This window comes from Ornithodoros turicata, chromosome 7 (genome assembly GCF_037126465.1).
Source record: "Ornithodoros turicata isolate Travis chromosome 7, ASM3712646v1, whole genome shotgun sequence".
NCBI lineage: Eukaryota > Metazoa > Arthropoda > Arachnida > Ixodida > Argasidae > Ornithodoros > Ornithodoros turicata.
The window spans coordinates 18,279,276-18,295,183 of NC_088207.1; the positions used below are offsets into that span (position 1 = coordinate 18,279,276).

General features: G+C 47.0%; 1 protein-coding gene and 1 long non-coding RNA gene across 2 annotated transcripts; both read left to right on the forward strand.

Moving 5' to 3' along the window:
• The first annotated feature begins 4,780 nt into the window (after nucleotides 1-4,780).
• On the forward strand, nucleotides 4,781-10,077 carry LOC135399624 (uncharacterized). Its single transcript, XM_064631347.1, has 2 exons — nucleotides 4,781-5,013; nucleotides 7,708-10,077. The coding sequence occupies exon 2, from the start codon at nucleotides 7,709-7,711 to the stop codon at nucleotides 9,815-9,817; it is 2,109 nt and encodes a 702-aa protein (XP_064487417.1). The 5' UTR covers nucleotides 4,781-5,013; nucleotide 7,708; the 3' UTR covers nucleotides 9,818-10,077.
• Nucleotides 10,078-11,633: 1,556 nt separating this feature from the next.
• Nucleotides 11,634-12,460, forward strand: LOC135399625 (uncharacterized). Its single transcript, XR_010424366.1, has 3 exons — nucleotides 11,634-12,058; nucleotides 12,212-12,323; nucleotides 12,379-12,460. It is a non-coding gene; the product is annotated as an uncharacterized LOC135399625 (long non-coding RNA).
• Nucleotides 12,461-15,908: the final 3,448 nt, after the last annotated feature.

The following is a 15,908-nucleotide window of genomic DNA, read 5'->3' on the forward strand; positions in this document are numbered from 1 at the left end:
TTCACCTAATTAATGAGCGTGCGCATAGCAATTTCACGCTGCATGGCTAATGGACCATTACATCAGAGATGCTTACACAAAAGAAAGTTTCAGTTTAGGTGGCGTCGTTCTCCAATTATTCGGCCCGGGGAATTATCTGATATCTACCCTGTATATACACCCTGTATATATACTGTGACACACCCTGTATATATACAGGGTGTTTCACCTAAAGTGTTGAAATATTCTAGCTGGCGACGTGCTCGACGGAGGATTGTGGGAATTTTGGCAGTTGCCTTCTATAATCATTTGCCGCCATTTAGGAAGGCTTTGGACAATTTTTAATTGAGGGAAATTTTTCAATTGAACTTTGATAGCAGGCCTCTACCGAAGAAACGTCACCGTGATGTAATCATGACGTTGGTAGACATAATGAAACTGAAACAGCACCGGCGGAGAACACTGCGGTTTCACAAAGCTATATACCTTCACGAAGGCCACGGGAGGGTTCTTTGTATTAGTAGTACACACAAAAACTCGGTCACGTTTTTAGTCGCTTTCTTGTCTTCATTCGCGTTCCCAGTCCACCCCGAAAAAAAAAGGGATATACGTACTATAGCAATGGGACTGGTTTCCGCCATCTTTAGTCAGGCACAGTCTCATGTCCGCACCGCTTATTGCGTGCCTGGGTTGGGGGGGGGGGGGGTTAAGTTCTTCAGGAACAAATCACAGAAGCCAATAGCTCGGATAGCCAATCCGCTACTATGCTGACTCCGCCGTGACAGTGAGGCGTGACCATCACGAGGAATGTCAGACAGACTGGATTGCGTGCATTTGTGGGCACACCCGCGTGCATCGTATCTCAATAGACCTCTACCTGAGAAACGTCATCATGACGTCGGTAGCCAGACTGAAACCCAAACCAATCGGAAGCGGAGGGCTGGGTTCCACGAATGGACACTTGTTCGCTGCCTGCTATTGAAAGAAAAGTAGGACCGAACGTGGCGTCCCTTTCAGGGACCATCGTAATCCCCTCAAGACCGTGGCTTTCGAGCGCGACCTTGTTCGCCTGTATAGCTTCGAGCGTAGTTCAACTCTACCAAATTGGTGGCGCTGTCGATCACTGTGACGTCATTTGTTTGCAAACAGGGACAGATCTATTGATATATCGCGTCGATTTTAGATATGTGTTCATGTGGGACATATACTGGGGAAGCCCCTTTGACACACAAGTATACATACAGTGCAGTGTGCCGCCCTCGGTGACTCAGTCGGTAGCGTGCCCGCCTGCTGATCCCAAGATCGCGGGTTCGAACCCAGCCGAGGGCTGTGGCAATTTGGTGGAAGAGTACAAGTTGCTCAGACATGCCGTCTTCCGGGAGGGACGTTAAACATGATGTGTGCCGCGCGCACGTTGAGCCCTCAGGTGACAGACCCGACCACTGGTGTGTCGCTCACCATCGCAGTTGTCTACGCGACCTAAAGCCCCGAATTATTATTATTACAACGCCGTGTCAAGGTCTAGGTCAGAGACAAGTCTCAGACGAGGAGATAAACGATGAAGCGACACGTCATCTGGCTGGGTTGGGCCCCATATCCTCCAAATGCCCATTTCCACCGACGTCCCAAATCAACCAAAAGCTCATTTCATCTGACAAGATGTTCGGAGGTCCTGGGCTTTCGGTTGATCTGGGCACGCGGGTGGCACTGACCCATATCCCCCAAATGCTCGTTTCATGCGAACGCCCAGAACTAGAACCAGCTCCGGTGGCGCAGCGGTAACGCGTGCGCTTGGAGACTGGGAGGTCCGCGGTTCGAATCCGCGGGCCGGCTGTGCCGTCTGGGGTTTTTCCTGGGTTTCCCTCAGATGTGTAATAGGCGTATGCCGGCACAGTTCCCCTGAAGTCGCCCCTTGGACGCAGCTATCTTCTTATCGGTCTTCCACTTCACCCTTTCCTCTCCTCCTCTCCACCACCCTTCCCTTCCCGAGAAACATGCCGCCTAATCAGGCAGGCAGACCTCTCGGGTTCCTCCCAACGACACTCCTCCTCCTCCCCAGAACCAGCGAAAGTACTTGACCGGACCGAAGTAGCGAAGTACTTGAAAGGACACGCTTGTCCCCCGTTTGTCAGGAAGCGGAGGAAGGGTGAGCGGTTCTTGGGTGTGCGAGAACCCAATGCGCTTGCTGCAACTGACTCAGAAATGAAGCTTGCAAAGGAAAGGTACTTATCGATGTCGATCGCGTTCAAGAAGTGACCGATCCGAATAGAGAATATTTTTCACGTGAGTGACTGCAGTCCAGGCACTGTGTAGGTCATCATAGTGGAATAGTAACAAAGCGCCCACGGCACAGATCACGAAAAAGGTTATAAGGACCTCCTGCTTTACTTTTTCTTAAACGCTTTCTGTTAATACAATTCAGACGTTAAGAAAACACTCTATTAACCGGCTGCAACAACCTGTAGAAAAAGCTTGCAAGGAGTATGAATGCATGAAACCAACATATCGTCTGAACTGACAATCTCCACAGAAGGCGCTTGAGGTATATGTTCCAGCAACAGGACATACCATTCTCACCATGTTCTTTTTCCGTGCCTCATGACGCGGACCTCCATGGGCTTCCGAAGATAGTGCTTCACCCGGGAGCAACGTGTATACGAATAAAATTCATTTTCGAAATATCTCTCTGCTCAGATCACTTCCGGAACGCGTTCTCATTCGTTCACACCGAGTGTCGTGTCATTTCTACCCACCCAAGCTCAGGCTTCTTTAATATAGACCCCGTGCATCAGCTGTCATTTTTATATCAGTCATATCTGTTACATCTTGCGGAGATCCAGATGCTAGATTTCTAGGGAGAATTACTATGCACAGGAACAAAACGAGCTGTAGAAGTCGGCGGACCTCATACATCACGTTACAAAACATTTCGAGCACCGCATGAGCAGCACCCAGGGACCCACGTGACGGCTAGTGTCACGTGACCATCTCTGGTGAGTTGCAGGAAGTACAGCTCGAGGCAGAGTTAACTGGAACGCGACTTCGACCGCCGAATCAGGAAGAGAGCCACCCTAGCGGCGCTTAGGAGAAATACAGGGAAGCAATGTTTCGACTGTCCTACTTATAGCGAATTCGGGTGGTCATTTTATGGATACATGGCCTAGCGCTCGGAAATTGCTAGGTCGGCGCCTGAGCTGGATCACGTGACAGTTGCCACCCGAACATGAGTGCCAGGGATCTAGCGGTTTTAGGATCAGAATCAGCCTCGCCTCATCCCGTTTGAATCAGGGCAGAGTACGTGCACTTGAATCAAGCTAGGGGCATCGCGGTCGCCCGTCTTCGGGTTCCGTCGTCTGCTAAATTACGTGAACTTGGGTACGTGCGGACCAATGAGGGCACTCGTCACCGCTGCAGCGCGGATTTGACGACACCGGTTATAGTTGGGCAACCCGCTGCGCGGTCGTTTCGAGACTGCGCGAAAAAAAGTGCTAGCCGGCAAATTCTGGGCGCTCGGAAAGCGCCACGCGAACATGCGAGATTGCTTTGCTTCGACCAAGCGAACATCCGGAAAAAAAGTTGCCACGAAATGACCACCTGAATCATGACGAGAGGGTGTCCGCCTTGGCAAGTCTCGGCATTATCCTCAGCTTTTGTTATCATCGCGACGTTTGTTTGGGTTTGAGGCGATTATGTAAAGCTGTATGCTGACCGATATCACGCCGATGCGATGCTGTTCTCAACACACAAGATGTGGACACCAAATGCAATAAATTTGCCACTAGACTCCGTGCATCCTTATTTGTTTCATCACAAATCTGAAAATGCCCCACTGAGAGAACGCGACCACTTTCGCGTGTATCAATGAGATAAAGTCATCGCATCCGTGCGATATCAGCCGGCATACACCTTCACATAATCGCCGCAAACACAAACAAACATCGCGATGATAGCCATAGCCGAGGGCAATGCCGAGTCAACAGCTCATGCGGCAAGGCGGACACTCCCGCAGCATCAGTGGGACAGTCGAAACACTATTTGCCGTTATTTCTCGTAAGAGCCGCTAGGGTTGCTCTCTCCCAGGCTTTAGCTCCGCCAGTAGAAGTGGCGTTCCAGTTAACTCTGCTTCGAGCTGTTCATTGGATTCCCGCACACTTAGGAACCGCTTACCCTCCCTCCTTTCCCTGTTAAACGGGGGAAGCGTATCCTTTCAAGTATCCCGCTTTCTGTGGTTCTGGGGAGGAGGAGGAGTGTCGTTGGGAGGAACCCGAGAGGTCTGCCTGCCTGATTAGGCGGCATGTTTCTCGGGAAGGGAAAGGTGGTGGAGAGGAGGAGAGGAAGGGTGAAGTGGAAGACCGGGCGGAATCCGCTCGTCCATGGGCCGACTTCAGGGGAACTGTGCCGGCATACGCCTATTACACATCTGAGGGAAACCCAGGAAAAACCCCAGACGGCACAGCCGGCCCGCGGATTCGAACCGCGGACCTCCCAGTCTCCAAGCGCACGCGTTACCGCTGCGCCACCGGAGCTGGTGTGGTTCTGGGCGCTCGGATAAAAAGAGCATTTGGGGGATATGGGTCACTGCCACCCGCGTGCCCAGATCAACCGAAAGCCCAGAACCTCCGAATATTTTTTCGGAGGAAGTGAGCTTTTGATTGATTTGGGACGTCGGTGGAAATGGGCGTTTGAACGATATGACCTGCTACCATCTGGCTGTTATCTGTTGTTGACGGATACGTATGTTCCAGCAAAGCCGTTGACGTTCATGTGTACACATGACTAAGAAGCCCAATGTACTGGCAAGTTCGAACACATGGGCGTGGCTGGCAAGTGCCTCATCGGTGCGGTTCTCCATTGCGGTGAAGATCTACCTACGGAAAGGAGACAACCTTGAGCTAGCCGTCCATGCCCTGACATGCTGTACTGCTTGAATGGCCTCGTGAGGTCTTAAAGTTAGAAAAGCACCAAGCGCCGTTCCGCTCTCAAGGAATACAAGCGTCCTACTAGATCGTACATCCTTTACGCTGCCATATTCAGGTATGTGCATCTTCTACGTCTTGCTACTTCTTGTGCGCAAGTGTTTTCAATGCGGCAACAGATGTGTTCTCAATAATATTGAGTTTTAGTATAACGTGCACGTTACTCGAAAAAAGTAACTGATTACAATTCCTGCTACTACTGCGCGTAAAGTAATTCATTACCGTTACGAATTACTTCCTCAGAAATGTAATACGTTACCGATTAAATATGTAACGCGTACTTTTAAATTGTGGGCCATAGCAAAGCCAACAAGCCTGCAGTGAATGCAACCATGCAGCTCTTGTTGCAAATTCCAATATGAGACACCAACATATATGATAAGTGAAATTCACAAATACACTTGAAAGCAACATACAAATACATGCGTTTATTACAGATTTATACACACATTTCAAAACGACGTCGAAACAGCCGCTTCGTTTTGTTACTATTGTTATGTTCAGCCCGCACAATTTATCAATACAGTATTTTACCGTCGCTCCAATAGGTCGCGGTTGTATGGGATTATCATATTACGGTGGTGTGCATGCAACACGGGTGGACTAGAGTCACGTAGCTTATTTAGTGACTCTAGGGTGGACTAGAGACGGCCGTCACAGTGACCACGTCTGACTGAAGCAGTGACTGTGTCATTGCTTGAGTCGAACTCACAGTGGAACAGAAGAACAGATTGGCTCGCTGAAACGTGTCGTGTTGAGTTTTTCTGTTCCGTGTCTCAGGTTTTATCGTCGTTGTACAATGTATACCAGCTCGCCTGCACCCTTGCACTTCTATACCATTGCTGAAAAGGGTTACCATTGTTGACAGAGGGTCAAAAAAAGTAATCGATTACTCAGTAATTGATTACCGAAAATTGTAATCAGATTACTTGAAAAATTACTTGCTCACAAAATTAATTGATTGCGTTAAAAAATTACTAAAAAGGTGATTGATTACTACGTCATGACAAGTAACGCGTTATGGTTGCGAGTAATGCTCAAAGCTCTGCTTCTGTCTTGAGCGTGCGCAGAACAACCAATGCTATCCTCTAAGTACGCAAAGGCGATAGCGTACGACGTAGTAAAACTCACTAATAATTCCGCACATTTAGTGCCTGCTTCGTTCCTCATGATTACACCGAAGTAAACCTGTTTCCATTTGCATCTGCACAAATGAAGCATTTGAGATTGAAATTACTGCGGCAAACATCCTCGGTAGAGTTCGCAATTTAAGAGGAAATGAAATAAAACTTATATTCGTAGGTGCCGTATCGTAATTCCGCAATTTCATAGAAAACGTTGTTAATAACCTAGAAAGATCAAGCTGCTAGTTACGGTGTGGCTTCAATAAGATGGTGCATTTCATTGAGACAGTTTTTTTTTTCTTTCTTTCCCCCCCCCCCCCCCCCCTCGTTAAGTGCCAATATCTACGTATCGTTTACTGATTATAATAACTTGCCAATCTTCATACAGTGTCTTGCGACATTCGAGTTGGCCCCCGGTGAGCTTTTGTCCTGGAACGGCTTGGACTAACCTAATAATAAACTAACCAACATGCTCCGTCGTGTCCGCCCTGCTAAGCATAACGGCTGCTAAGATGTGGCTTTCGTTCGCTAATACCCCTGTCACACGGTCATTTGGATCCTTCTCGAATCCGATCTGCATCGAACTTCCCGAGCGCGCTCGAATTTTGACGCTGCTACACGGCCACTTTCCATGCGCATTGAATGGTTGACCTGTGCAAATGAATAAACGGAATTCATTAATTTCGCGTTTCCTATATAACAGCGATATTAGTGGTAATTTATCGTATACCGATGTAAGCATCATTTGTAGCTTCGCGCGCATGTCCGTCTTAAGTTATGACAGTTCACCGGGGTCGAGGATGCAAATGGCGGCCGTCGAGCCGTCTTGAAATTCTCAATCCTGTTATGGGAACTGTCTTGAGTCAAGCAGGATCAAAGTTCGATCCTGCTTGGAAGCGGCCGTGTAGCACCATCCGATCTGCATTGGGTTCAAGCAGGTTCGGTCGAGCAGGATCGAAAATGCCCGTGTGACAGGGGTATAACACGACTTGGAGTAAGGGGCGCATCCAGACACCCGCGGGGGGGGGGGGGGCTTTTTTTTTTTGTCGGAGCTCGTAGTGGGGGAGGAGAGAGAGGGAAATCCAATGCATAAACTGACGTTTTGGGGGCGATCCCCGCCTGGTTCCGCCACTGCTTGAACAGGCATCGGAAACCTATGAATTTGAGTACTTAAATAGTGACGTCATCTTACAAAGCAATCGAACATCCTCCTTCATGTTCCTTGTTTCGGGAACGTTAATTTCGAAATCGGGGATACCGCAACCGGGAATATCGAGGTACTTCCGTGACCGGCACGTGTTCCGCGTCCTCCTGGTTTGTACGCTGAAATGCAGCTGGAGACGACTGGTCAAAGAGGCGACGGCTGCTTCCTGCAGATAGATTGTCTCTGTATACTCGATCTGTGGTAGCTCAGAGTCACAGGCCACGTCATTAAAAAAATATGATGTTTCTACATCGAACCGGAAGCGATATTTGTGTGATGCCTCATGACGTATAGGTCGTAGGATGACGAGCTCAAGGAGTGGGGCATGAATTAAAGAGCAGCATCGGGTAGATGCCTTTATACTGTTATGAGAATCATAGTCCCGTGTGTCGTAGTTCATTCATTTTTCGACATACCTCAACAGAATGGAAGCTGCCCAGACGGATGAAGTTTTCGACTTGCGTTATTTAGAAGACCTGTCCATTGCCGAAGGAATCAACTTCGCAGCTCCATGCTCGGCGACACCCGACACGGACTGCTGGCTTCTCGATGACATGCCCACTGTCAACAGGCTTATCTATGACCACGGCTGCCACCTTTTTGAACAAGATAACGCGGTGGTACTTTCAGTGCTACAAGGTGCGACACAAAAGTCATCACAGGACAAACCCCACGAATGCACCCTGCTAGTGTGGCTCGTGCGGTCGCATCGTTGTATCGAGGAGTATGTTTTCCATAGCGCGAGTGAAATCGTCTTAAATGCGCTCAAGTACACCACCCACGTTAAGAAGTTGGAGATGAAATTCAACGACGACATCAGCGTTCTTGCTGGCCAAAGTTTACTGAACACCATTCAAGCTGCTGAGGCAATTGAAGAAGTTAGGTTTAGTTTTAAGAAACTTCACGACAACGTTACCGCTCAGGAACTCGGTCATGCTTTAGCTCAAAAATCAATGCTTAAATGTTTAGCATTCGAGGGCGTCAACGACCTCAAACTTCTTGCAAGTTTCTGCAAACACTTCACTTTCAATATACACACCTTGGTACTCTCAAAGTCGAGACTGAGTCTCATGCCCTTTAGAGGTCTGATCAGAGGTATCCGGGCAGGGAGTGTTGTATCGTCACTCGATGTTAGCTCTTGCTCTCTGGACAACACACACGCACGGCTCATAGCAAATTTAATGAAAACGAACACAACAATTAAAAGTCTAAGCCTGGCGCACAATCGGGACATAACTTGGGTTGGCCTTTTCAAATTGGTGTCCACACTTGAAGTGAACACAACGCTGGCGAACTTGAACTTGAGTTATACAAGAACTGGCAAGAGAGTCGCACAACGGTTGGCGAAGAGTCTCCAGTGCAATGAGACTTTGCATTGTATAGACTTGTCGTATTGTATGTATTTAAACATGAACAGTGTTGACCTTATTATAACGACAGCCCGGTCCCTGAAGCGTCTTGGTATTCGTGACGTCCTCAAAGATTACCTGAGTAGGGCAAGAACCCTAGCAAACGCACTCTCGCAGAATACCTGGGGAACAATCGTTGATATTGGTAGTATTAGTTGGTGCGCGGTGCTGGTGCCCCTCAAAGAATGCGTCGTTCAGCATCGCATAGAATGCACCGCCTTCTTTACTACCGACTTAAGAATGCACGCTGAGCGGGAACGTATGCTGGGAACAGTAATCTCCAACATCAAGGAAATTTGTCTTCCCGATTGGATAAGCTACCGCAGATATCGCTCCCTGTCCTATATTCAAGGCTCGTTAAGCAACAACATAGAGAGCGCGGTATCCTTAACCAGACTGGACAATGTATGTTTAGATGAGATTGATATAGATATCCCGATCCTCAACTACATCGGATCAACGACGACGTTGGAACGTGTCTCGTTTCTCTTCTCTAGCTTGACACAAGACAGTACGGAAGCGCTGTGCGACGCCCTTCAGCAAAATGTTAGCATCGTCCATTTGACCTTCAAACAATTTCACTCGTACGACCAAGATGTCTTGACCAAGGAGAACCTTGAAACGCTCATCATGATATCAATCCAGCAGGATAGATTGGAATCACTGACCGTTGAGTCAAAACTTCTAGAATCCGTGATGGCAAGGACTTCCCTGGCTCTCGCCTGCAACTACTCACTGACTGCTGCAACGTTCAATGGCGCACAAGCTGGAAGCATACGCTCCACAGTATTGAGGAACAGGCAGCTCCAGCATCAAGCACTCCAGTTTTTGCTGCATGACACTACAAAGAAGCGTTGGGCGCAGGCGTTTGAGGTAATGCATGACGTCGGGGCGGTGCGCCGTCGTGCGGCTCAGCTTGCGGGAAGCTCCGATGAAGTCGAGCGTCTTGTAAGATCCAAGACGTTTTTCCTCCGACAGAACTACTTCGTGATTACGTGCGTAGTAAAAAGGCAGATACGTTGTCATGAGGCAGGTCGGGCACAGATCGACAGCCTTGATGCGCCTTGTATATGTATGATCGCGTCGTACTTGAGCGTAAGTGACGTGAAGAACACACTTCAATGACACAGTGAGAACAGTGAGATATATGATTGCTATGGAGCGTGCTGCATGCGCATTTTCTATTCGTACTACTGTGTAATATTTGATTAGTTTTCATTTGTACTACGGGTGAAGCGTCGTGGTCTTGTGACGCTTAGATCAATATAGTGTGCAGAATTTGTGTTGCAACGCCGCAGTGTAGGTGCCCACGCTTCTTTTTTCTTTTTGGCTTTGCTCGAGCGAGATGTGCTGGGTAATAAATGGAATACATCTAATAAAAAACATGAATGAATGATCACGGGCGTTTCATTATTATTTCGAGACAGATGAAACTTGTGGCTTTTCTTTTTCTTTCTTTTTTTGATTCCGTGTTAGCGCCGCGAAGCAACTGTGGCTATGAGCGGCGTACAGATGTGGACAGATGGAGAGAGGACAGTCGGAAGGAGTGGGGGGACAGGGGGACTAGTATGCGTCCTGGGCCGACTTCAGGGGGAACTGTGCCGACATTCGTCTGGAAAGTCTTGTGGCTTTCTCCAGCCGAAGGCACTGGAAAGGAAATATCACGCTCGCTACTTCGCAATGTCGGGAGCGCGCTATACGTCGGTAATGTAATTTCCTATTATGAACACGAGACTAGGAATTGTCCACATACATTACACCACGTTCATATGTTACTTTCTCCGTCATAAAAGACGTGTTTCCCATCGTAAGTGGTCACTGGAGAGGTATTTTTTGTTCGTTCAATGCGTTGTACGATAGTGGCTACAAAAGTCCTCGCCCCCATGCAAAAGAGTAATCTAGACACAGACTCGCGGAACGTAGAAAAGAGTAAAAGCATGATTTAGATAGATGCTGCGATTAAATTACGGCAGCCGATGAATAATTTTTACAGTGTGCTGAAAGGAGGACTCGAACTCGATGGGAATTGACGTTCTGGAGATTTTTTTTAAAAAAATGATACTACTGGCCTCCTTGTGGGGGCCCAAGTAGAAGTGGCGGTACATCGGTACAAGAAGAAAGAAAATACAGACATGAAAACAATTCAAATTATTGGAACACAACCGGTAACACAGTAGCTACAAAAGGCAAATTATGATAATACAGTAATTATATACAATGATGACAAACGACACAATGCACACGGGTAGCAACAAGATAATAATGATATATACTCGTACAATGACATAACGGCTTACAATGATGCCAGGTGGTTCTGAACCCTTGAAACAAATTCATCAATGCTTTTAACCGACACGACATTGTCCGGTAGGTTATTCCAATCCCTGATTGTATGCGAAAAAAAAAAGAAGAAGAAGAAGAACTAAAGGAGTCTACCCTGCACCAGTAAGGCATGATATAAACGCGTCACAAATAGAAATGTAACGACTTGTGATGGAAGACAAAAGAAAGGAGAACACAACAGCCTCAACCGCCTGCACGTTGGCCGGGCAGCAGTAACAAAAAGCGATCGTCTGATCTAAAACATTTATAACGAGATTGATTGTTTACCTGCAAGATAAAATAAAAGTTCGTGAACGGCACGGCCACACTGCTGCCGCAAGGCCCACTGAAGCCGTAACACTGTTCATGCCCTTTTAAAGCGTCGTACATGCCGCTGGTAAACGAAGGTCGAGGATGAAAGTGACAAATGATGACGTGGAACTCGGAAGGTTGGCAAACAGTTCTACATGTTTCATGCGAGAGATCATCAGCGGTGCAAACAACTGCTTGTTCCAGAAACTTGACTTGTAATGAAAGAAGGCCAGGGCACCCCGTGCCTGTAGATAACAGTAGCGGCAAGATAAAATACAAGTTCGTGAACCGCATGCGCACACGTGCCACGTGCCATGGCCATCGTCATGGGCGCAAACATACACCACAGTGTCCTGCTCCTTCCTGTTATCCAAACTGTGTGCGAGACTGTTCACCGCTCAAAGCGGCAGTTGCTTCGCGGTCCTAACAAGCTAACACCACGTCAATTGGTAATGTGCGGCAGGCGATACTCTACCCATTGCAATTACTCCCAATTTTAGTCTGCTGACCCAGAAATGCACATGGCCATGCGCACCGCCTAAGCCATCAGGGGTTTGTGAACAGAACCTGGCAGCAAGTGGACACAACTAGGAATTGAACCTAGCGAGAAAAAAAAAAAAAAAGAAACCGGAAAACTCCTGAAACCTCAGGGCCTCGGACAGCGTCATTTCACAACAAGACCTTGTATCCCAACGAGCGCAAACTTGGAGTGCCTCACCACCAATGAACCAAGTAACGTTGCGTCTTGAATTTTCTGGCGGCACCGCTGCATGTTTCACAAATTTCTTTTGTTTTTGTTATTGTTGTTCTGGTTCACGTCACATCGCAAATTGCAAGGAGTGCTTTTAATATGTATGATCGCTGAATCATCCCCCTAATGTACAGGTTCGCAGCGTGATGCTCCAGATCAGTACTGTAGCGAAGAGGACGATTCGTTATTCCCAACACAGTACGCCGACTGCGGGTACGTAGGTACTGCGCCTGTACAATCATACTGGTTGGTACAAAAAAGAAAGCATACAAATAAAATGCTAAATGAAACATGTCTTTAGGTCCTTTGCCGTTGCGTCGCTTCAGGCATACAAACACATTTGCAGGAAGCGCAGATTGTTGTGCTATGTCGTGCATGATTTGAAATGTAAGTAGGTGCAAATAGCGACGTTCGGCTAGAGTTCGGCATTCTGCCCTGGTGGCACGCGGGGGAAACTTTTCCAGTATATTCTACAAGGGTAGACGACGGTGTTCACGATGCCACATGTCATCGCATAAATTTTGTCTAGTGTTCGACCTACTTTAGTGAATGTGTACAATGCCTGATGAAATGACTGCAGCAAACTGCGAAATAACTGAAATACATGCTGGAAATAACTTATCCTTGCCACCACAGGTGGCACTGATGACGCTGAGCGAGGGCGCCCCCTGGGCATCCAGCGAACCCATTGACGAGAAAGGCCTGCGCTAAAGTAGCGCTTGCAGCGCTACTTTAATGAGAGGAAAACCCCGGCGGCCTTCAGGTGCGCATGCGCGTCGTTGTCCTTTTTCCAGCACCGAAGTACTAAACAGATATGTCAGATAAGACCGTCACATAAGAAATGAGAGCGATGTAAGCCACTTCTGGAGCAGCACGCAATTTTTCGAAAATGCATCCGCATCTAGAACACAAAGCGCGGCTTAGGAAACCAAGTTCGATCAGCGGGAGTGACGTTAGGATATCAGTGTGACGAAACGAACAGTCAGAGCTCACATTTCATGCTGAAAATTTGTCTGCTACAGGCAAGACGCGGCGCTCCTTGAGGTGTACTCAAGGGGGACTGAGATCGTCAGGAAAGTGTCGCCATCCTCTCTAAACGAGGTGAGGGTATTTCGAAGGCAAATCGTTGACAAGTCACAAACGGGCATTAGTTCTTTCTTTCTTTCCTTTTTTCTTGTGCAAGAAGGCAACGTACAATACGATGCACACCAAAGCGAAAATTTTAGCCTTCATTGCTTTCAAAAAGCCTTCATTTGTCCTTTCGATGAACACTGTGGACCAGTTATAGCATCGCTGCGTTGCCAAACTGACTTCAAACCGTAGGTAAAAAACTGACGGAAAACGTGTGGTATTGGGCCCTAACGACAACAGCAACAAAATGCGTATAAGCATAACGATGTATACCTTCGAGGAAACAGACGATGCAACGGACAAACAAACTGGTCAACCATCAAAGAGAAGGACAATCCATCAAATAATGAACAAAGAAACAAGCGAACAAACAAGCATCACCATCATCAAGCATCACCATCATCAAGCATCACAGAACAACGAACTACACAGCTAACATAATCGAGTGTAGGTATATCGTCGTCTTTGGTGGAATCGTAGTTAGCCATTTCTCCGTGGTGTGGACGTACGCTAGAATGACTGGCACTGACCACGCCGGCTTCTTAATCCCATCAGCCACCTAATACAAAAATCACAAGTGTTCAAAGATCTATGCATCCACGACAGATTCAACTGCGTTCTTAGTTCACTAAGTTCGAAATGTGTAGCAATCAATCATTAAGAGCTGTACTTGAGTTGCCTTGTTGCATGTTGCACAATGGGGAGAAAGGCTCGTTGAAATATCATATTGAAACAACGGCTTCAGGTCGCTTTTGAAGTTCAGATGATGACGTCCCGGCGAAAGCCTACTGCTTTGCTTGGTTACCCATGAGGTACAGTGCGGTGGTCCTTGCATTTCTTATCGTTTCTGGACGCAACGGCTCTAAGTATAGCGCAGAAATTGTTGGTGACACTGACTAGGGAGGTCCAGTCTGAGTGGTGTACTAAATACCCAATCTTGAAAAGTGTTTGTATAAATACCCCAAAATACCCATATCTTGAAAAAGTGAAAAGGATTACAAAATAGTTTTAAATGTAACTCGTTACCTTCAAGACACATTGACGTCACAGTTGAAATTCGCTATCAGAGGAGCACGAAGAGCGTGAAGTCGGAAATGCCGTTACCAAAAAGCTTTGTTAGCTCGCAGGAACTACTGCTTGTCAAAATTACTGTCCAATAGCCAGTCCACTGAACAGGAGGTCTGCAGGTGTGAACGAATGCTCTACAGAAACGACAGAATTTACTGTCGTATTGATTCTTATCGTTGCTTGAATTACATAAAGAGTTACTAATATTTTCTTGTGCCCTCTCACGTTACGGCTTTTGGCGCAAGACTTCTGCCGGATAGGGGTCTCAGTAGTTTACCAGCATGCCCTTCAGGACAACACCTCTCCTCCCTCATGCATGCTCCCAAACCTGAGGCGCTGCACGCTTCTCCTTCCAAAGAGCGACGTCGAATATCTCCCGAATATCTCAGACACTAAAGCATATATGTACACCACAAAGCGCATTTTCCGAGGCAGAAGAGTTTCTTTCGCTCGAAGGCCACATGTCCTCCTCCATGTCACCCATAAAGAAGTATCTTCCAAAGTAACTTTGAAAATCTGTAAAAGTTAAAAAAATACTAAATGTTGACTTTGAAGGTATTTGCAAGATACCAAGTTACTCGAAAAAGTATATAAGGTACGTAACTCAAATACTCTGCTCAAGTTACTGTACAAGTCTGCTCAAAAGAAGCTTCAGTACTACAGTCTCCATGTGCACCCTTGACAATGAGTCTTATACATATTTTCGGTCAACAAATTCTTATCCTGTTCAACACAGCCGTAGCCATTTCACATGACTCCAGCAAAGGAAACAAAAACTCGAGCGCTAGTCTGTCAAATGCCCTCGTGAGATCCAGTTGAATCCTGTGCGTAAGAAAGTCCTGTGCATAACGCAGATTCACAAACAATTCACATAATGTGCAAGCTTGTTGAAACTCACAATCCCGATCCCAGAATTGAGGAACGCCCCTTCTTAAAGTTGGTTTGACATGCGTACTCCCTGCCAGAGTTCAAGGTAACTCGTTACTGTAACTAAGTTCCTCTTTTTGGTAACTTGTAACTTAACTCTGTACTTTTGCGCCGTGGTAACTTTCAGAGGAACTCGTTCCTTTTTCAGGTAACTTGGCCAAAGTAACTTAAGTTAAGGTCCAAGTTACTTTTATCTCGCTTTTCACTCACGTCCACATATTTTCTTGCTTTCTCTCCGGTTCCTTCATGGCATTTTTTTACATAAAACGTGATATTCGATCAATGACAGTATTTTATTCAGGAAGTAAGAACTGCTGCCATTGCAATGAAGCTGAACCATTGTGCGCCCACAGGGAGTAAGATGCAAAGTGTTCGAGTAGACCTGTACCAGAGAAACATCATCATGACATTGGTACACAGACTGAAATCGGAAGGAGAGGGCTGGATTCCACAAACGGTCACTTGTTCACTGCCTCCAATTAAAAGAAAAGCAAGACCGAAGGTCGCGTCCCTTTAGGGGACCATACCGTAATCCCCTCAAGACCGTGGCTTTCGGGCGCGACCTTGTTCACCTCTAGCTTCGAGCGTAGTTCAATTCTACCAAATTTGTGGTGCTGTCGAACACTATGACGTCATTTGCTTACAAACAGGGAGAGGTCTATTGTTGAACGTAAATGAAAACGACCTAAGCGTGTTGCACTCCTC